The sequence below is a fragment of the Falco peregrinus genome, chromosome 7 (assembly GCF_023634155.1).
Source record: "Falco peregrinus isolate bFalPer1 chromosome 7, bFalPer1.pri, whole genome shotgun sequence".
Classification (NCBI taxonomy): domain Eukaryota; kingdom Metazoa; phylum Chordata; class Aves; order Falconiformes; family Falconidae; genus Falco; species Falco peregrinus.
Window position 1 is genome coordinate 52,733,759 of NC_073727.1, and position 21,712 is coordinate 52,755,470.

At 41.3% G+C, this 21,712-nt stretch overlaps 1 protein-coding gene across 3 annotated transcripts in view; it reads right to left on the bottom strand.

Annotated features, from left to right (window-relative positions):
- The window catches only part of RPS6KA2 (ribosomal protein S6 kinase A2), a 321,471-nt gene that overhangs the window by 69,774 nt on the left and 229,985 nt on the right, over positions 1 to 21,712 (bottom strand). For all 3 annotated transcript variants that reach the window (XM_055810898.1, XM_027777485.2, XM_005230881.4), the window contains 3 exons: positions 12,198 to 12,278; positions 11,301 to 11,380; positions 7,338 to 7,444 (listed from right to left, as the gene is read on the bottom strand). In XM_055810898.1, coding sequence (XP_055666873.1) covers positions 7,338 to 7,444; positions 11,301 to 11,380; positions 12,198 to 12,278 — 268 coding nt within the window. The remainder of the gene's footprint in view (positions 1 to 7,337; positions 7,445 to 11,300; positions 11,381 to 12,197; positions 12,279 to 21,712) is intronic.

Consider the following 21,712-nt stretch of genomic DNA (forward strand, 5'->3'; position numbering starts at 1 on the left):
AATAAAACATGTTTAAGACTGATATGGAGATGTGCAAGACTCAAATACATATGTAAATAAACCATCAGTGCATTATAAGCCTCCAGAAAGAAGAAAGATCCTCAAAGCTCCGTCTAATTTCATGTCTGAAGCATGCACGGCCTGTGGCAGTTGTATGGGGACCCTCTTCCTTACTCCATAGCATGCTCAGGGTGGGCATGCAAACTGAGCTCAGAAAGAACAGAGTGTTCAAAGCCAGCAACTGCAGAGTATCTGCTTCCAGCAGGAGAAGGAGCTACAGGTTTTCTGCTTTTCTCATACAATAAAGGCAAGCACACAAATAATCATGGCTTGGATTCATTGGACCTAAAATTAACTCCAAAGGTAGATACGATCATGCTGAAATAATAAAAGTGATCACAGAGCACAATGACTAGTCACTGCCTAACTGCATGGATCTCAGACCCTGCTGATTTATTCTGTCCAGAAGCATAAATGAAAATTCAGCCTGGAAGCCAAGTTCAAGTGTTCTCACGTTTGCCACCTGCCAACATACTTTATTCTCACAAAGGCACTCCAACATTTCTGTAAGAAAAATGACTGTAGTTCCCAAAAAGCATTGCTAGTTTTTATGGAAACAAGAAGGAACACCGCACTGAAAAATAATGAATTTTGGTAACTTTTCTGCCTATAAATACTGACACAGAAATGAGGGTAGTGTTTCTTCAGTTCTAATTAGATTTAGCATATTTCTCTTTTCAAAATGATCTAGCGAGGTGTCAGCTATCTGTGTATTTCCCTTCTCTTAGAGAGTCACTTTAATTCAATTATTCAGGAAGAAAATAAGACAGAAGTGAAACAAACACATTGGGCTGCGGTTTTGTGAAAGGTTGTCTCTGTGCTGAAATGTAATTGAAAAGAGAAGATCTTCTGTCATTCATTTGTGTGTTCAGAACAGACTGTTATTGTGTAATTCATCAAAGAAAGGATCAAACAAAGGCCAGCAGCTGAGTCACTACTGTGTGTTCAATAATTAAAGAATTTTCTTCTCAATAAAAGCATCTTTACCTCTATTCTTTCTCCCCAGATTTCTTGACAAGGCATAATTTTTGAAGTATTAGCCTAAAACAGGCATGTTTAAATGTATTTTTGTAACTGCAATCCCTAAATGAGAGGCTTGTGTTTCAGAAGAGAACAGAATAAAGCACCTGCCAGTGTGGAAGTGAGCATGAACATATCAACTCCACAGACCTGGCTCTGGAAAAACAGCAAAGGGGAGTTAAGTTCACAGAAATCACCCAAAATTTTGCCCCACACCCAGGAAGCCCCTATAAATAACAATGCAGTTCAGTTGTGGGGTTTTCCCCAGAAACATCGATTTTGTATTTTACAAATGTCCTACTGAAAATCCATGCTGCTTTTCTGTGTATACAATACATGTTTTTCATCCCTTCCCCTCATGAAAGGTATGGAGGCAATACCAGCGCAGCTATCGGGCTGATAATACTGCCTTAAGCTAAGCAAGCCAGAAGCATACAACAGGCTTTCTCACACTTAATGTTTGTATGAGCAGTAAAATGAACGGATCCTGGTTTCCTATGGATGTGTGTCCTATATCCCCTAAAACTTGATCTACAGTTCCCTCCTCCGTCTCACGTTCCCTAATCACCCTCATACAGTGCCCTCAGCTGCCTGCAGCTTCCCCTGTGGCCCCTGGCAGCACCCTTTGGACAGCTGGGTGTTTCCACAGTTGCCATCTGCCAACACATACAATGGTATGGTTTTGAACTGAAAATTACATTTGATGTAAATAAAAAAAAATATGCTAACAGTGAGAAAAAAAAAACCAAACCAAACCAAAACCAAAAACTGTTGCACTGAGTTATCTTAGAGTGACATTAAGAAACAAAAAACAACGCACCTGCTTCTAAGCATCCAAATTACGAGACAAATGGTTTTCCTTTGACTGTAGAAGCAAACTTACTATCTGATCATACTTTCTGTCTTCTCTTTCTATCTCTATCACTTTGCAGTTCCTTTTTATCCTATGCTGTCTGTAGTAGAAATTCTATTGTGACAATCACAATTACTTTAGCTATGGTTTGCAGGATCAGCTAATCTGAAATAAGCTAGTATTATTTTGCAGGAGGGAAAAAAGAACCAAAAGTTGTGATTCAGGCTTGGGAAAAAACTTTTACCTAAATCATTGTTTTGAAATTATAAAAAACTATAAGAAGTAGACTACTTTTAAATGTTCAAAGAGGCTATAATCCCATTGAGTGATAACCTTTCACTATGACTTTTTTCCATTTTATTTGTTCAGTTTAAGGTTTGACTGTTTTTACAGGATGCTGTCATTGTCAACCTGTTATTTCAAAACAACATTTTAGCCTCAGACTCATCCCACAAACATTCAAACGCTTTCACTGACAATTTAAACGTATGCCTTGAGAAAATCAAGGCTGAATATCTCCATGTTAGAGGCAGGACAGCTAAGGTAGTAGTGGGGGAATGACATACACCAAATTACAGAAGCAGCTCATAGTAGAACTTAGGACTGCAAACTCCATATTATTTTTTTGCTGTAACTTTAGCAAGGAATAAAAAGCCTTTGTTATTACTTGTTGACATTATTTTATAGCATGTCTTGAATCTAGGCCAAAGCAATTGTCTCCTGTTTCTCTCTCTCTCTCTCTTCTTAGTTTTGAGTCATGTCTTTTAGGCTTCACTTCGAACTCTGACATATCTAAATCAACGAGAAGATCTGCCAAATCTATTAAAGCTGGAATGCTGGGGTTTTTTTATTTGATGATTTAAGTTTCTTTCCAAGTCAGCTCAGATTTGCAGAAAATTCAACCCACACTCCATGTTTTTCAGAAATGGTAGCCAAATTTTCAGGTTGGAAAGAAAACCTGAAACTTCATAAAGAGTGTTAAATTTGATCGCAGGTTTTGTCGTGAAAGTACCAGATAGAGTGGAGTGTCCAAATATCTCCCAAAGAGATGAAGGTTCTCAGAAACTCTCCATGTTTTCTGACATTTCAGTGGTTGCATGACACCATACTATCTCACTGTGCTGAACACTCTTACACAGACTCATATCTGCTGTGGCTAAATTGACACCATGAAGTCCCAAAAAGGGACTGCTTACTTCAGTGGAAGATGATGGTTATTTTCCACCATAAGTCTTTGTCCTTTGCTGATTCTCAGATCTTCCCTTTCTACACAGAGCAGCTACATTCATAAATTAATTAGTAAGGTTTGCAACATGCTGCATTAAACAGTGGCAGTTTGTTTGTTGTTTTTTTTTAAATATAGTTTGACATTACTTGAGTTGTTATATGAGCAGTTATATGAGCTGTCCCTTGTACAGACAGCTAAGGGCATTACAGCGTAAACCACTCCTCATAAATAAGCCCCCATGACAGAACTGTATCAAGGTGCATCTGGGTACCTGGAGATAGAAAAGGCAAAGATAAATAAAAAAGTCTGTGCATCTGCAGAACGTAGGGTTACTTCTGAGTCACTCATACCCTTAAACCACAGCATAAGAAATAACATACGCGTCATATACTACTTTATAATAAGTTCCCATTTTTCTGTTTCAGTATATTTAATGTACTTAATAGCTTGATCATGCAGTTCTTAAATGGAGACATGCCTCACCATGTAACTCACTCCATGGGTTTCAGTGTGACTGAACAGTATCTTGTTCCACAAGGGATGCCACTGAAACCACCAAGACAACCCAAGGAGAAGAATTGGGCTGCAACAATTTACAGGAAGCATCTGCTTGTTCTAAACAAGACTTTAACCAGAAAATTCAATTGCTTGCCTTTTTAAAGTAAGTACAGCTAACTTTATAAAAACTCCCAGAGTATATATTCTGGTTGCACTTAAAATTAATTCATAGCTTTGAATTGTTAATATGGATTTTTGCTCAGGGAATCTTAAATGTCGAACCTTAAATTTTAATGTACTGAGGATTCTTTCAAGTGGTCTGAACGGTGCTATTTTCTAACTAGTCTTCTTTGACACAAACAATTCTGATGAACTTTGTTTCAGGATACTTACAAAGCTGACTGAAGCAATCTCTAACCTATTAACAGTTACATTTGGAGGCTTCTGGAGGACAGCAAAAGCACTGAACAATGAAAGAAGGTCAAATGCAGTGTCTATCTTTAACAAAGGGGGAAGAGAGAATCGGGAAATTAAAAACTAATTAATTTATCTCCAGTTCTGCAAATCTGGTAAGAGTAAACATTGTGCTCTAATCAGACTGGTAACAGTTCTCCTGAAGACGTGGGTGTAATTCTGTACATTGCACTTCAGAGGAGACACAGGTCAAGAAAAAACAAAGGGGAGGAATAAGAATTCCTGAACCCCTAGAAAGACTGACTGGTGAAGAAGAGTTCAGCAGCTGGATTGTTTAAGGTACAGAGGAGGGTCCAAGGATAAAGATGTGCTCACAATCCCCTGAGGCTACTGCTGAGAGCAGAGCAAGCAGGTCGGGGAGTCTAGGGGCACAGGCCAAAGAGCAATGACCTCCAACTACAGCAAAGACATTTCAGATTACCTACTAGGTAAGCACTAAGTTAAGACTACTAGGTAAGACTACATTAGCAACACACCTGTAATGACTGTGATATATTTGAGCCTGCCCAGAGGCAAGGGGAGGATGAGAACATCCTGAGATGTTCTAATTTTATTTTATTGTCTTATTTAGAAAGCTATCATTTCCCAGATGTAACTTAAAAATATAGCACTTTCCCTCCCTTCAGAATAAATATTTTTTTTCTGCTGTACCTGATTTTTTAATCTGAACCTAAAGTTCCAGTGAAATTGTAGGCTGTCATACTCTGCTGTCCTAGGCATGACTACACATATGCTTTGCACTTATAAAGCTATTTTTGGAGGATATGGTTTTCAATCAGGTATCTTGATTTATCCCCAGGTATAAATTAGACTTATACTAGTCTAGGTCATTCCCTGTCCTGTACAACAACAGTTATATTTTTCTAAAGTAATTTTATACTATGACAGTTGTATCCAGGTTCAACTGTATCACTGGTATGTATTTAACTGTACATTAAAGACCATAAACCATATATTCAAAAGTTAGGAAATACAAGAATGAGGGCTGCCACCTTAACTTTACACAGTGATCTCACTGTGTAATGGTCTTTAGTTACATGATGATACTTTTTTGTTTTCTTCCAGAGAAAACTTGCTGCAGTTGTCAGAACAGGTAATACCCAGGGATTTTAGCAGAGCAGTGCAGTGAAGGGGCTGGCTGGCTGGTCTCAGCTCAGACAAAAATGCACAGAGAACAGATTCCATCTGTGCCTTTTCAACATACTTCTATGTGACAACGGCAAATCAGTGACACTTTCCTTTCTTAGGGGAGCTTTAAATTCTCAATTCACTGATCCCTGAAACAGGCACTGCAGTTTGGTCTGTTGAAATTTCAAGTGGTCTCACTTGCAGCTGAAGTCAGTGAGAGATGCACTTTGTGCACACAAAGTGGCACTTAATGCTGAGAATGCTGAAAAATCAGCTTCTCAGTATCTCAAATACAGTGAATAGTTTTGACACGCACTTAATTTTCTCCTTAGTTTCTAACTCCTTGTAAAGCAAAAAATTACGGCATTTGCCTATAAATGTAACAACACTGTGACTTATATTTGAATATACAGGCTCATACTTGAATGCCTTCTAATAGCAGCTTTGTATGTCATATGTTACCTTCAAAACCAGCATCACCTAACACCAGAAAGAAAAGTGGTGCGTGACTTATACTAGCACTCACTAGAAAGAAGGTTTAAAACGGAAAAGCTATAATTGGAGTTATTCTATTATGTACATGCTGGTTGATGCTGAATGAACAAAACAGCAATTGAGAGTTAAGTTAAAACCAAAGAGCTACTGGCAGACGATGCAACAGCACGTGACAGTGGCCCTTACAGTGTGACTGCTGCCTACCTGTGTTTCATATTAGTAACAAACTGGTAGCTTCTCCCTTCAGTTATTTAACTTGGAGGATGACTTCCTGTATTTGCCAAAGACTCTGTCAGTTTTGGTTGCATAAAAGGGCAAGACTGGAAATTTCAGTCACCTATGAAAGAGTCTATAGCCCAAAGGACTGAGAGGTCTCATTATATACATCTGTATGCATTTATATGGTACTACTACTATTATTTTTGTAACCAAAAAATAAAATTCAATTTAAATCACATAGTACCGTCTTGTAGAGAAATCCCTTCCTCTCCTTCAACTCCTCACCTACAAAGTCCAACTTCCATCGCTTTTGGTCTCTATTTTGTCCATGGGTGTGAAAGCAATAGCACTCCATTTTAAAGAAAGAGCTGCTATTTTTTAATTTCATGTCATAGAAGGAAAAGGCTGCTCTGCTGTTATACTTTGGAAGTGTAAGCAACAGCTAGACTACCATCAGTGGTCATCTATTTTAAATGATGGTGACCATTACATTAAAAGTCTGGTAGCTTTGAAATGTTACGGCCTGTTTTACTGGAGTTGGCATAGAAGATGCAGGCAAGCACCAGGCAAGCGGCACAGAATAAAAGCAATATCACGTCACTCCCAGTGATAACTCTAAGGGTGTCATTTAGTCCACAGACATACTGCAAAGAAAAAAGAGAAAGGAAAATGCTCCATAGTACCACATTAGGAATAGAAAATAGCTGCAAATATAAGCTAGACTAATTCTTGGGAAAATATTTTGGATTGTTAATAAAAGTGGTTTTAAAATCCTGATTATTGTGTCTCTCATGAACTAATATGAACTCTAGTTTTCAAAGATGCTCATTTACTTTAAGCAATGGCTACAATAAAACTGAACAGTACCATGACATATTTTGGATGAGCTAGAAGTGAAGTTGCTTTGAGCAGTTTAAACTGCAACAAAGGGATGGCCAGATAAAATGCTGCAAATGGGGGAATGATGCTGAAGTCACAGGCACAGAGATGTGAATCCTGCACTGAGATCATTCACTAAACTGAAGGCCGGGCACACAGAGGCCCCATCACACTGTAGCAGTCAAAATATTTGGCTTCATGTTAAAATATATGATGTGATATGATACGTTATGACATGACATGACATGACATGATATGATATATGATATGATATGATATGATATGATATGATATGATATGATATGATATGATATGATATGATATGGAGATCCTACTGCTGGTGAGGGTCTTCTTGTAGAGTCTCACATACAAGAAGGAAGGCAGAGCCTCTGGCACCTTTTGACTTACTAGCATGACAAGGAGCAGAAATGACCTAATAGATCGCATATTTGCGTTTCAGCTCACTCTTTCTCATTAACTTACTTTTCTGGTTTTAGATCCCTGTAAATAATTCCAAGACCATGGAGGTGGTCTAATGCCAAGGCTAGCTCAGCTAAGTAGAACTTGACATCCTCTTCTGTAAACATCACCTAGAGAGAAAGAGAAGAACACATCTATTTACTGGAGAGTGGTGGGCTGGCTTGCGTTAAACAGACATGGGGAAGAAATTGTCTAACTCAGGAATACTGGAAGGACCATCATATCAGGTTCAATTTCCATAATTTGTCTGAGCTCACATTAACAATTCTTACCAGATTCCCCTTGTAAAACAAAACTTGATCTGTCAAATACTTCTGATCCTTAAAACATGCTGCTTTCATTCATCTGTTTGATCTGTTTAGATGACATCATGTCATAGTAATATGAATAAGGTTCTAACTCTTTGGAAATGAATGCAAAATTCAGTACGTTCAGTGCTTTGCTTATCTCTTAATTTGCTAAAATATTGGCATTTTGTCACCAGATTCCAATGAAATAACATGGGGCAACCTCTCTGGGGAAGTGAAATGCTTCCAAACCCAAGCAGAATACACAGCATGAAAAGACTCAGAGATGGATTTAAAACCACATGCACTCAGGGTTCAAGATATCTCAGTGCAGATGCCCTAAGCAGTGATGTGTTGTCTAAAACCCGGGGCCTGATGAGGTATAAAATGAGGGCAGTTGTTTCCTTTCTACAGCTGATATGGATACTGCTAACACTGAAAACTCTGTTTTAGATGGGAAGAATCTTCTGTAATTGAAAAAACACTCAGAAAAACTCAGATGGCAAGAAACCCCTTTGGTTCAGATTTCATTGTATCCCAGGTGTTATTAAGTTCTCTTTAATTAAATCTCAATATGTACAATGGTAATAATGCAGAAAGAGAAGCTGATATATTGGATACACAGGCATGAATGCTATGTATGACAGAAGTAAAATGAGTTAGCTCAGTAAAAATTTACATGTCATATGTAAATGTAAATATCTACAGTAGAAGTTGCTGAGCATATTTTTAAAACTAACTCTCTGCACTTGGAAAGGGGTAGAAACAATACTTGAGTGCTCTGAGAAGCTGCAGAGGGCTGAGAGCAAAAGAGGATTCACATAACAGATGTCACAATTTAATTAAGAATATCACTGCAAAGGCTAGAAAGAAAAAGGATACAGAAGCAAAAATAGTTAGTCTAGTTAGTCTGAACATAAAAATTGCATTAATTATCAAAATAAATTTAAATTATTCATAAGATATAAAATAAATAATGTAGGCAAGAGATGAAATAAATAGAATCAGGAAAAATCTAATCTATACAGATATCCCTAGTTAAAGTCAGATGTCTCAGAAAGACAGAGCAAGAGAGACAAGCTTTGCATGCACGCATGCTGTAGTATATGGGATCTGACTGAAAGTCCACTGAAGTCAATACCGTTCAACCAAGTCCATAATTAACAAATTGCAAGCAGTACAAGTTTTCCCATAACTTCTTCCCTTGTGATACTTTGCCACTAAAGAGCTGTGAAGTATAGCTAGACAGGATGAGCTGCAAACACTGAAAAAAGGAGTATGTAAAAGGACTGTCGAGTTCAGAGGACTCAATAGTATAAATCAGAGAAGTCAATGCATTGCATTTCATTGGAAAAGCTTTGGAGAAAATGTGAAGTTTTAAAGGAGTACAAAATCTGAGCTGTTCTCTTTCACTTCTGAGTTCCCTGATTGTGCAGGAGGGGTAACTGCCCTCTGTAGGAAAGAGTTTCTCTCTCCAATGAAACCTCAGAGGCCCTTGCTAAGACAGTACGCTGCCTCGCTAGCAAAGCCTGATTTCATGCCAAACAGAAGAAGGGTATTTTTTGCTTTAATCTTTTCCCTTATACTAAAAATAACTGCTACCATGAACTGAGTACTTATACATGTATCATTACTTGGCAGTGTAATTAACCTGTTGCAAAGGTATTCTTTGCATTAGCCCACAAGCCTTGAAGGTGAATACTTGGAGTCCTGAGCTGTGCTGCACATCACAATCTGCAGCATGTCACTGAACCAGGAATTGGATGAGGGGGAAAAAAAAAAGCTAGGGAACTTTTGAATAAAAGTACTGTCTTCACCGCTTTTTTAATTTTTAGTCCACCAGTAACTCTCCAAATCCAGAGAAGAAAACAGAGCTTCCCCTCAAGAGGATGGCACCTGAAAGGTCCCCGTCTTATCTTTGAAGTGTGTGTTAGGTGGTTGCCTACACTCTGTATCTGCACACTGGAAAGAGACCAAGGGCTGGGGACATCATGTTGGTGACAGAGAGTGCTGGGGTGTAGAGAAGCCCCAGGGTGGCAGGCCTGCCCCACCACAGCCTCCTGTACTGCCTGCAGGGCTTGTATGGGGTTTGCATGGCAACGTGTTGGTAGTGGGGGGCACAGGGGTGGCTCCAGGCCCGGAGCAGGGGTTCCCCCCCAGCCCGCGGTGAAGCCCAGGCTGAGGCAGGCTGTCCCCTCAGCCCCGGGAGCCCACGGTGGAGCAGATCCCCCCCGCAGCCCCTGGGGACCCCACGCCGGAGCAGGGGGATGCCCGCAGGAGGCTGTGACCCCGTGGGCAGCCCGCGCTGGAGCCGGCTCCTGGCAGGGCCTGTGGCCCCGCGGAGGGGTGAGCCCAGGCCGGGGCAGGGCTGCTGGCCGGGCTGTGACCCCGCGGGGACCCGCGCTGGGGCAGGTCATGGGGGACCGTCTCCGTGGGAGGGACCCCGGGCTGGAGCAGGGCAGGGTGTGAGGAGCCTCCCCCTGAGGGGGCAGGAGCGGCAGGGACAGCGTGTGAGGGACTGGCCCCAGCCCCATGCCAGTGTCCCTGCACTGCTGGGGGAGCAGGGAGAGAAACCGCCAGGGAAGCTCAGACCGGGAAGAAGGGGGCCCGGGGGAGGGGGGGGGGGGGGCGGAGTTGGTTTTATTTCTCATTATTCTACTCTGATTTGATTGGTAATAAATTAAACTAATTTCCCCAAGTCAAGTCTGTTTTGCCCATGATGATAATTGATGAGCGATCTCTTCCCTGTCCATATCTTGACCCAGGAGCCTTTCATTGTATTTTTTCTCTCCCCTGCCCAGCAGAGGAGGCAAGTGATAGGGAGGCTTTGGTGGGCACCTGGTGTCCAGCCAGGGTCAACCCACCACAAGGGCCTCCCTGAGGCTAAATGCAGGAGGATGCACTGTGTCAAGCAACACAGCCAGCCTGCTCAAAGAGGCATTTGGAGCTGCAGGCAAGCGCTAAATGAACCCAGAAAACCTACTGCTACCGTGCTTTACAGGCACTAGCGAGACTCAAGTTTGGAGCGTTTCCTGGCTGCCTTTTTCTCCAGCAGCAGCACCCCTCCAGGAGCAGGAGCTGCGGAGGGCAGGGAAGGGATGGGAGCCCAGGGAAGTGATGGAAGCAGCAGCTGCCCCCCGGCAGGCAGGGGGAGAGCAGGTGAGGGCTGTGAGAACCAACCTCCAAGTGGGGTGGTGCGTGGGCTCCGACCTGTGGGATGGCTCTTTGCCTGCTCCCTGGCTGACGCCCTGCTGTCTACATGCTTGCAGGGGGTCAGCTCCTGACCTACGTCCATCTCTTCTTTTTGCTGGCAGTGGTTGTGTTTTTCCAGTGGTTCTGTGCCCGTGTCCAGGCAAAATGTGTTGGGGATTGATTTCTCAGACTCCCTCATCTCCAAGATATATTTTGCAAGCAGTGAGTCTGGCACTATTTTGCTATGGGAATGGCTTAGTAGTGGTGCAGTTTTCTCCGAAAATGATGCTTATGTGCTGCGTTACCTATGGCCTAATTCAAATACAATTATGAAGAACCCACTTAAAGATGCAAGATGATACAGATCTATTACATATATATAAGCAGGACTATTCCCAACACCATTTTTCATTTCCACCAACTTATTCTGAGTTCTGGAAAACCAGGACAGTCTTTCATTTCTAAGTTAAAAAATCTGTCAGCTTACCTCTTTGGAGAGTCTTGTGAAAAGGTCCCCTCCCCGCAGGAAATCTAGTATTAGATACAACTTTCCCTCTGTTTGAAATGCTGCATTAGAAAAGGATGGAGATGTTGGAAGTTTGAATCAAGATAAAATCTCCAAAGAATCAATCTTGTTGACTAGCAGCGTATCATTCATGCCATTAGCTTCCCTATCGTTTCAGCACTTTGAGAACAGAAAAAAATTAATTTCTGTATAGAACTAAACAATTGAGATTAAGACTATGGAAAAAATGGTATCAGCTGAGAGACAACAATGTGTTACTAATATATTTCTTTCCATGCTAAGCACCTACAAATTAATATTGCTTTCCACTGCACAATGTACCTGGAGTCACTGAAGACTGGGCATAGAGAGGAGCTCTCAGGGTAGTGTGAGAGGAGAGCCGGCACTATCCCAAATGTCCTCATAAGACCCTTTACAGTAATAATGGGGCTCCTCTGGGAACTGGTGAGGTAGAGGAAGGCAACTCCAGCAAGACACCACATTCATATACAGACATATATAAATTTGGATTGGTGCTGGTTGTTAAAAACAGTTTTTATTTAGATTCTCTGGTTTTCTAAATGATACCTGACAGCAGGTGAGGGGGTTGACAGATGTATACTCACCAGCTACCCCACCAGCACTATCTGTTACATCAGGCTTTATGACAAATGTATTTTGATGGAGGAATGACTAAAACCTACTTATACTGAAATTCTCCTTTAGCATAAATGAAGATTTTCACAAAGGTAGCCTCTATGACTTCATTAGAGACAAAGTGATGGTAGGCAGGGGGTATCTGTACGAAATTATAACACATCTAGTTACAATTCCTCAACCATTTAAGAACAAACATGAATTATATTTTATTATAGTTACCATAATGAAGCTTGACTATGAAAGGATGATTCACTTCTGCCAAAATATCTCTCTCCATTTTTGATCGTACCCGATCCCGAACTATAAAGAAAGAACAAGAACAGTGACATATTAAGAGGCAGCATGGTGACTGGATACAGTACTGCAATGAGGTTCAGGTGATTTGGATTCTGCTTCCTGCTCTGCTGATGGCTTGTGGTGTGACCTCTGGCAAATCACACCACCCTCTAGCATCCCTTTCTTCTGCCTGTCTTGTCTGTGTAGTAAGAGTAAGCTCTTCAGGAAGGCACCATGTCTTCATCTGTAGACAACCATCCTCACTAAAGGGATCACAGTATCACAAAACCCAGGAAGGTGATTATGCTTTGCAGAAGAGAATGATAATGCAAAAATGAAAGCTACAGAAAATTAATAACTCTATCTCATGTAAGATCAAACAGAATGTATCAGTCCCAGAGCTCGTTGGGTTAACCTTGTGCAAATTAACTTTTTGATTTGTGCTGATGCTAGCAGTGGTTATGAGGCATCACAGAATAGCACTCTCTGGAAGTGATTTATATAAAATATTTTAAGATTCCAATAAACCATCCAAATAATTGGTAATAAAGAAAAAAGGCTGACCAAAAATAGAAAAAAAACCCAATTTTATGTGCAGCGATGTTATTGTGTGATAGCAGTGATAAAAATACTTTTTGTGGTTGAGATGAACAGAGAGTAAGAGAAAAAAATAGATACAGAGGTGAGCAGAGTTCAAACTAATCAAAACTGACACTGAAGATTTCATAGCAAAAACATTTAGCAGAACGGTCAGGCATTGAGGAGGATTCAAGTCCCCACAATATCGGCTCTTCGATCTTACAGATTCATTTTTCAGTCAATCACAGGTTTACTATTTCCATAATGAAAGTATTGAATTTTTCTTCTTCTTTCTTTGTCTTACACAATGCCAATTTGCTTTCAGCAAATTCATCTACAAGGAATGTGATGAAACTATTTTAGGTGGTGAAGCCTGAGATCCCAGTGAGATTCTGTCACCTGCATGTGCTGTGGAGCTGCTGAGAAGCTGAGTACTCTCAGCACCCAAGTACACACCATAATGAAACCACATATTCTGTACTTCAAAAACTGATGCACAAAAATAGGTCCAAAACAGCTGATCTAAAAACCTTAAATAGGAGTTGAGAAGCACTTGGATTTCTTGCTATTTTGGTGCTTTGCTTAGTTCAATAGCAGGGAAAGCTTTACCAGCTCATTCACTCTAAGCTACTCTGTAGATAAAAGTCAAAACAAAGAGAATCTCAGAATCTTAATCTTATCTCATGAGTAAAATTCACCATGCATCATACACTCACAAAATGCTTAACCTACATGAAGGCAAAGCATTTTTTATGCTGTAAAACAGTGATGCTCCCAGGCAGAATGCCAGGGCGGGTGGGCATTGCTGAACACTCTGTGTGGGACATTTCCCAATAAGCTTAGTTAGATAGCCTAACAAAGTGCCCCTCTGTGCTTACAGGTGCACAGGTGTGAGAACAGGCTGGTATAACGGCAGCATGCCCTCCTGTCCCCATCGTTTCAACCCCTGAACAGGTAAAGGCACAGCTGACTAGGTGCTTTGCCATAGACCCTTGCACAGTGCCCTGCTTGCTACTGTGGTGGCCACCACTGTGGTGGTTACAGGCTGTGGACCTGTTAGGGTGCCACATCACCCTTCTCCCCACCTGCATACAGGAGGCACAATGACATTAAAGAAAAGGCTATGTCACCCCAGAAGACACCTCACTCTCCGAAGTCATGGCCCCGTAACCGCTCTGAACCTAGTATCCTCCAAAGCTGCTCTAATCACCACCTTCACAGTGGCTGCCAGAAAAGGTAACTGGAACCTGTAATCAGGATTACAGCTTGGCACGTGAGTTGGTGACCTGCCCTGTCCATCTTCCAGCATCAAATACTGCCTGATTTCAACTGAGGACAGAAGCTCTACAGGGTCAGCTTTTTATGCAGTCTTACCACAAAAGAACTTATTAATTGTATTCTCTAGAAAGACAAGCCTACTAGCTTTCTCCTACTGTCTTTTTCTTACTCTATTGCCTCCATGTGCCTTGGCTGTGCCTGATTTTAACCTCCAAAGTAGCCTCCCTAGAGCTATCTACGTGCTTGCACCTGCTTACACACCACAGGGCACTGTCAGAATTAGTTATTGTACTGTATGCTGCACATTCATTGTCATATTTAATACATATGCAAGGTTAAATTCCTTCTCCTTTCTGGTTTATTATTAGATGTCATAGCAGGAGGGAAAACTTATTTTCTTTTATTCTATATACACCTAGAAATAGGAATTCACCTGCTCTTTTGCCACCTTGTATTTTGGGGATCGGGGTGACGTGGGTCTCCTATGCATCAGAAAAGGGTTTAAGAAGAGATGGCACTTTGACATAACATTTCAACAGCATGAGCCTCTGGCTCAGTCTGACTCCTCTGTCATCTTCCAGGTGTGGTGAGTGGGAAAATGTCTCTCTTCTGCACTTCAGAAATTTTTTTCTAGCATTGAGTGGTCCCAGTCTGCTCCACTGAGGGAATCTCCCTTCTAGTGCTTACATCAGGGCAGTTAGATAATTAATTTGCTAAAGTTTGATCTGAATTACTTCTGACTGCTTATTCAGGCAGCTAGATCCTATCTATGGAGGGACTCCTCCAGCAGCATGGGGAGACATGGACACTCTGAATAGCTGCTGTGGTGCCGGGGATGATGAGGTGTTTACCTCATTATCATTACTGTTAATGGCATTTACTGCTATACGGGTGACCTAGCAAACACACATATCTTTGCTTAGTCTTGTCTGGGGATCAGTGAACATGTACCACCATGAATTTCTCCACTCATTTCCAAAATAACTGGATCTCTGACAAGGACCTGTTTCTATAGATTCCCTTCTGAGTGAATCCCTTTTCTCTGATGGTATCTTCAAAGAACTTCAAAACCAGCACTGGAGCTCAGCAGCCTCAGTGAAGTCGACCGAGCAGCCCAGCTCAGTACTGCTCAGCATAGGGCTGGGCTCTCCTGGGCACATGTACCTGCCTAGCACTGTGGAACAGCCTCTCCTGCCCTCTCCATGGCAATGACAGGGGATGTACACCAAAAGCGCAGAGGAAAGCGCAAATAATTCAGTTCCCCCATCCTCATTTTGACCACTTACAGGGGCCTCAGTACAGTGCACTGAGTGGGGAGCACAGGCAGCTTGGGTAAGTAATTCTTACACCAGATGTTCACCGATATGAGTAAAATGCTCACTGGAAATAGCACTCATGTGCTAAACTCTTGCCCTTTCTACCAGTATTGAATTTGGTTCAAAAGGTGGGGTTTACCACTTATCTTTAAATTATGCATCAGACAGAAGCAGAGAATGTAACCTGGAGCAATGAGCACAAAGTCATGAAGAGTATTTGCATGAGCTTGGACAGATTAGTTCTCCCTGAAATAATCCCTGTCACCAGACAGAAAAGACCAGACTGGTGGAGCCTGTAACAGGGGAGGAAGCACCTCCCAGCCTGAAATAAAAACAGTTCCCATTTCCAGGTATTAATGTGGTATGAAAGAGAAGTGGAGGCAGCTGAGGATACAAGCAAATAAATAGAGTTTATCCATTTCTGTCCGTTGAGCTCTGAACATCGGAGGAAGATGTTACTGCTTACTTTATTTAACACTAAATGCTTAAGCAGAGGGGTTTATTTAAGGTATGAGTTTTTACTTGGGTTGTTTTAATTTTAATAACCATGAAGTACAGAAGGGAAAGGAGAAAAGGGAGAAGTATATTCAGAGCATCTTCCAAGGAGAGAAAAAAATTTCCTTCTCATTAACAGACTAGATGTGTATTTTCTGAATAAGAAAATAAAACCATAATCCTGCTTCCCCCTCTGAAGCTCTCCTATCAACTTTAGTTGAGATTTAAATATAGAAATATAAATTAAATTTCAGCCAATGAACTTCTTGTCCATACGTCTCACTTAAAAGCTAAGAGTCAGCACATCTCTAGCTATGTATGCTGTAAAGTAATGATGATCTAGTGACATCCCTTGATGTACATGCAATGACACCGTATCAGTTCAGCAGGATGTCGAGACAGCTCAGTGAGAACTTTAATTAGGGAAACCATGGCCTACAGGAGCTGTAAAGGGGGATTTTATAGAAGAGACACTAATTTATTCACTGTAATACTGATTAAAATTTATTGCTAATTCACCATAAGGGGAAAGTAACTTATCATGTATCTGGTGACTGGATAGCCAAGCTGAAGTCACAGATCTGTGAAGTTAAACACTGCTCAGGCACTGGTTTCAGTAGAGCCAGGGTATTGCTCCTGGGATCATCTTGGTCAAAGAATAACTTCCAAATGTTTTTGTATCATACTACCCTTCTCACTGTTGCCCAAAGTAATTGTTAACTCTAGCAGAAAAAAAAATATCTTGAAGCTATCTTCTAAATTTGTGTGTAATACTTTGCTGGTCTTTTGTCTGTCTTCAGACTTACCTAGAGTAAAATTTAATGTTTCAACTTCAAGAAAAATAATTTTCAATCTGACTTGCAGTGCAGTTTTGGTTTTTGCATATAGATTTGGTGTTACAAGGCAGGAGGCTTTTACCTACAGCCTTGCACAAGCTAAGACATGCATCAAATGTAAATTGGTATTAATTTATGAAGATTACATTTCAGCTTCAATTTTCAAGTGCCAAAGAAAAAGTAAATTGCCTTTGTTTACACACTGTAAATTAGTCATGGTGTTGTTCTTTGATGAACAGTTTTACTTGGGGAAGTTCTGGTAGGTATGCAAGCACGTACATACACACGTGTAAGATGATATACTTTCTGCTCCTAGTGACAAATACAAATAATGCTGAACTCCAAACCATCAAATTTAGCAACTCTCCTCTTGTTCATTAAAGATTTCTCTGACAAGATCCTGTTGGAGCTGAGGGTTTCTTAAACTTTGCCTTAGCCTGCAGAAGAACCTGTTTGAAAGCCACAGACACCTGGGCAGCCACAGCCAAAACTGTGTACTGCACTCGTCCCATACCATGTGCCCCCCCCGCCCCCGCCTCTGCACTGCCTCCCCCAATTCTAGCTTGGTTTAACTTGGGACAGGGAAATGAAAAGGAAAATGAAAATATTGAGTGTACTCACTTAAAGTCCCTACTGGGACAGAAAATCAAATGCTTCAGTAGCTATTGCATTATGGGGCTACACTTACTTTTAATACCTGTTTTTTGCCAGCAGAAATAAGGCTTTTGGGGCAGCTGGAGGCTCAGCAGCACTGCAGCTTGTCACTGTCAGGGCACTGCTGTCCCCCGCGTGGCTGAAGCCAGCCTGTGACCCCACGGGCACCATTTGCTAGCAAGACCACTAATGAGGGTGGGTGGCAGTGGGACAGGGTCTGCACTCCTCCTTAGGCTGAAACCCTGATGGTGTCCTGCATGTGTCCCACACTATGCTCCCCTTGGTCCCAGCTGGATCCCGTCAGGGCACAGACACTTGAAGTTAGTGCTCCCATGACCGATACCATTTTCCACTTACAGCTTTCCTCTTGAAAAGTTTTTTGTAGAGATAGATCCAGCAAGGGAGTGCATATTACAGACATCTTAATGGATTGCCTCAGCTAAGGACACTGAGCTGCAAATCATAAACATAAACATAAATCATAAACTTCATAAACAGCAAAATCCTCTGTATAGTGAAACCCAGCTCTGGCTCACCCGTGGGAGGAACCACGGTGTGCTGCATCAGTGCTGAGAGACAGGAGCTGAGACCTACATCTCTAAGGAAGACCAGCGCAGAGCAAGGGAGCGGGTCTGCCTCAATCCTGCCTGTTCCAGGGATCAGCAGCGGTGCAGGGAGCCAGTGACGGGGGCTGCCCGGCTGTGGCTGCCCATGCAGGTGGTGCTGAGGCGTATGCGATATATTCCAGCTTCCTCTGTAGGTGTTGAACTCGGATGTTGCTCTCACCTCTGTCAGTCAACGGTACAGGGAGCCAGCCTCACAGGTGAAATGGTCTTTCTACATGTTAGCTGAGGTCCAGCACAGGTCTGCTTTGCTCATGACTGCAGTCATTTGTGCATTCATGCCCTGTGAACATCTCTGATTTACTAGTGTAGTCTCGCAAATGCAAGCAAAGGACTTTTGGATGCTCCAATACACTTCTAGCAATACTTAAATGACTTCTAGGGATGGAGACAGATCTTGTGAGCTCTGCAAGGCATCTAAAGCTGAAGCTGGTTCTAAAACTCTTCAATAGCACTAAAGTGATAAATCTTATTTTTTGTAAGTTGGTGTTAGGTGCATAGATCCTTTTATAACTCAGTCCCAGAACGAATATATGCTGGCTGCCTTGAGGCACAGGAGGCTGGTGCCGCCCCAGAGTCCTCTGGAGGTGGTTCAGGGCAGGACCTGGTGCTCTCTCTGCTTGCATCTGTGAGTGGGCCAGTCTCTTTCCAATGATTTTGGAGGCAATCTTGGTGTCACCAGACTGAAATTGGCATTTGAAAGCTTACTTTTTTTTTAAAACTAGGAATGGGTCGTCAGATGATGGGTTTGATGCCTCCAGTGACTTGTCCTTATGGATTTTTATCCTTTTTGACAGTTTTACCCAAAGTGCTGCCTAATCCCCTGACCCACAACACCAGGGAGAGAAACACCCCTGCGTGCCTGACACCAGCAACTCCACTTAGAAGACAGCTGTTCCTGCAGGAAGACGGTATACAAAGAAAATACATGAATAATGTCAAAGGTTTCACAATCTGCTCAGAAATGTGTGGCAAAAAGCATTATTGATTATAAATTATTTGCCCAGCCCCACCTTTCAAAATGACCTTTTGATAAGAGATGTCCCTGGTCTCCCAGGAGTGGAGCACTAATTAATTAACAAAGCAAGAACAGGGGGAGCTAGAAACTAAGTTAACTGAATTAAATCACCATCAGAAAATACTGGTAGCAGGAGAAGTAAATCACTGAATAAAAATATGGATTTAAATTTCATCCTTGACCCTCCCCACTTCCCTAAAACTCAGCACCATGCCTCTAATAGAACAAAAGCTCTGGCTCCGGAACATGAACTCAATTTCAAATTCTTCACATAGCACTGAAACATATGTGTGATACAGAAAATGGAATATATACATAAAACTATGTGTAACATCCTTTTCAATTCTATTTCTGTTATTTTCATCTGGTTTTAATGCTGGCCATTGTAGACAAAAGCAGAGAGCTAGATTCTAATTTCAAATCCACACTGTGTATATCTGGAAGACGAAGTACTTTTGTGGTGACTAATTACCCAAGATATGGAGAAATACAGGCTTTCCCAAAAAGATCATAATCTGGCTTCAATGGCCCTGCTTGGAAATACTATCTGCATTACTGTGCTTCTGCTCCACACAGTATTGTTCTCAAATCTTCTAAAGAGCAGCCTTTCATGTCCTACCTTACCAGCGGAGCATTGTAACAACACAAAGGAAAACAGAAAAGTGTCTTGTTGACACCTGAATATAGAAGTATATCAATAGCTTCACATAGGGATTTCATGCACATTTCTTTTGAAATGCATATAATTTTGTGAAGGTTATTTTTCTGGAAGAAAGATCATCCGCACCCCCAAGTACGGAACATTTTAAAGATGGGGAAAGAGCCATTAAAAACAGAGCTTTACCACTCAACCCTAGCACAGCAAAGGAAAAATATCAGATTCACAGAGCAGGAGATGCTCCTTTGTAGAAGGGCGCTCTGAAAAATCAATATGAACACAGACTGGGGTTTAGGAGTCCAGGGTCTGGAAGAGGTTACTTTATCTCCCCCTCCCTTCCTTTTTTCCCCCCTTTTACATGAAACAACATATTTGGCTTTAAAGAAATCAAAGACTTTCCTTTGTTTGGGTTTTGTTTTGGTTTTTTTTTAAGTAGCTTGGATGTTTTGAAGTTGAGATTTGGAATGACAGATATCTCTAAATTAATCCTAAACTTCTAATATTGAACTTCCATTTATGTTATTTATCACCTATTAATTATTCTCTCTAAATGTTTGGAAAAGTTAATTAAATCTCGCAATATCCCTCTGAACTACCTCTGCTTGATTTTCCAACAAGGAGAATTAAAGGACAGATTGAGGAAATCTAATGCTAGCAAAAAAAAAAAAGTTAAAAAAAAAAAGAAAAAAAATCATACGGGAGTTGTCAGGAGCAAACATGGGTTTCTAGGGCATACTAACTCTGATGACAACAAATCCTCAGAACAGTAATCTGACTTCCCGTGTTTTCCTGACAGCCTTGCCCAGCAAGGAGCAGCCTGGTGGGCTGCGGGTGCTGCTCAGTGGGTTCCCTCCTGCCCAGTGGAGCCTCTGACAGCTGCAAACTCCCACTATTTCCCCACTGGGACAACAACTTGGATCTCTCTTCCCAGCCACAAAAATCCCATAGATGCTGCAGAAAGGAGCTTAAGTGCACTTCAGATTTTTGGCTGAAATTAGCCAGTGGGTTCAACGCTGCCATTAGAGAAGTACTGACCAACAGACCAGCCAGATGAACATATAAACCCCACGTCCTTATGCAGAGGTGAAATTTCAGTTTTTAAGTATTTTTAAGCAGAACTGGGCCAACTGCATATACATAGATGTGCTTGTGCACAGCTCCCAGGTGAACCCAATCCCCCCACCAAGGTCTGTGAGCTGCAAATGTGCAATGTTATCCAACAAGACAAATCCTATCGTGATGTACAACACCAACAAAGTCAGAATGACACCCCTTACAACTGCATAAATCAATTCTAACTAATGTGTTTAAAAACAAAATGAATAGATAGCTCAACAAAGAGCAGAGAAAACTGCCATTTGATAGCATGGAACTTCCTCCAAAAAGCCAAAACGTACAGCTGGAAACACATCTGTCCATGACTTGTGCAAAACTGAAAGCCTTCAATACTTCTGCATAGCTGCACCTGGGTCATCTATTTTTTCTTTTTTTTAAAAAAAGTAAAGCATATGTTTTATTTAAATATATTTACCTTAGTGGATGTGATGTGATATCCTGTCAAATGATCTGTGAAGCAATATATTTCTTTCTTGAATTCTATTGTCACATACTCCTATTTTTTACTATATTTGCTTCTGTTGAGCAGATGTATAATTATTATTATTATTGCAGGCAATAGCAACAATTTCAATATTAACTCTTACTGACACGCAATAATTACCTACGCTTTAGGAATAGGTGTAATTTCAAAATGACAAGTGAATAAGAGGGTTGGCCTTAGAATTCAGAGGTCCCAGTAAACACCATTCATCAGTAACTCTGGAAATTATTATGACCTGAAAGGAGAAACTGGTGGCTGTTTCATATAGTTTTGCAATAAAGAAAAGTTGCTGAAAACAGTTATGAGACAGCTGGTCCTTTTGCCCTCACAAAATAGGTATTTAAAATTCAGTTCTAACATGAGAATTCAAAAGAGAAAAGATATACAGGTACATATACTCC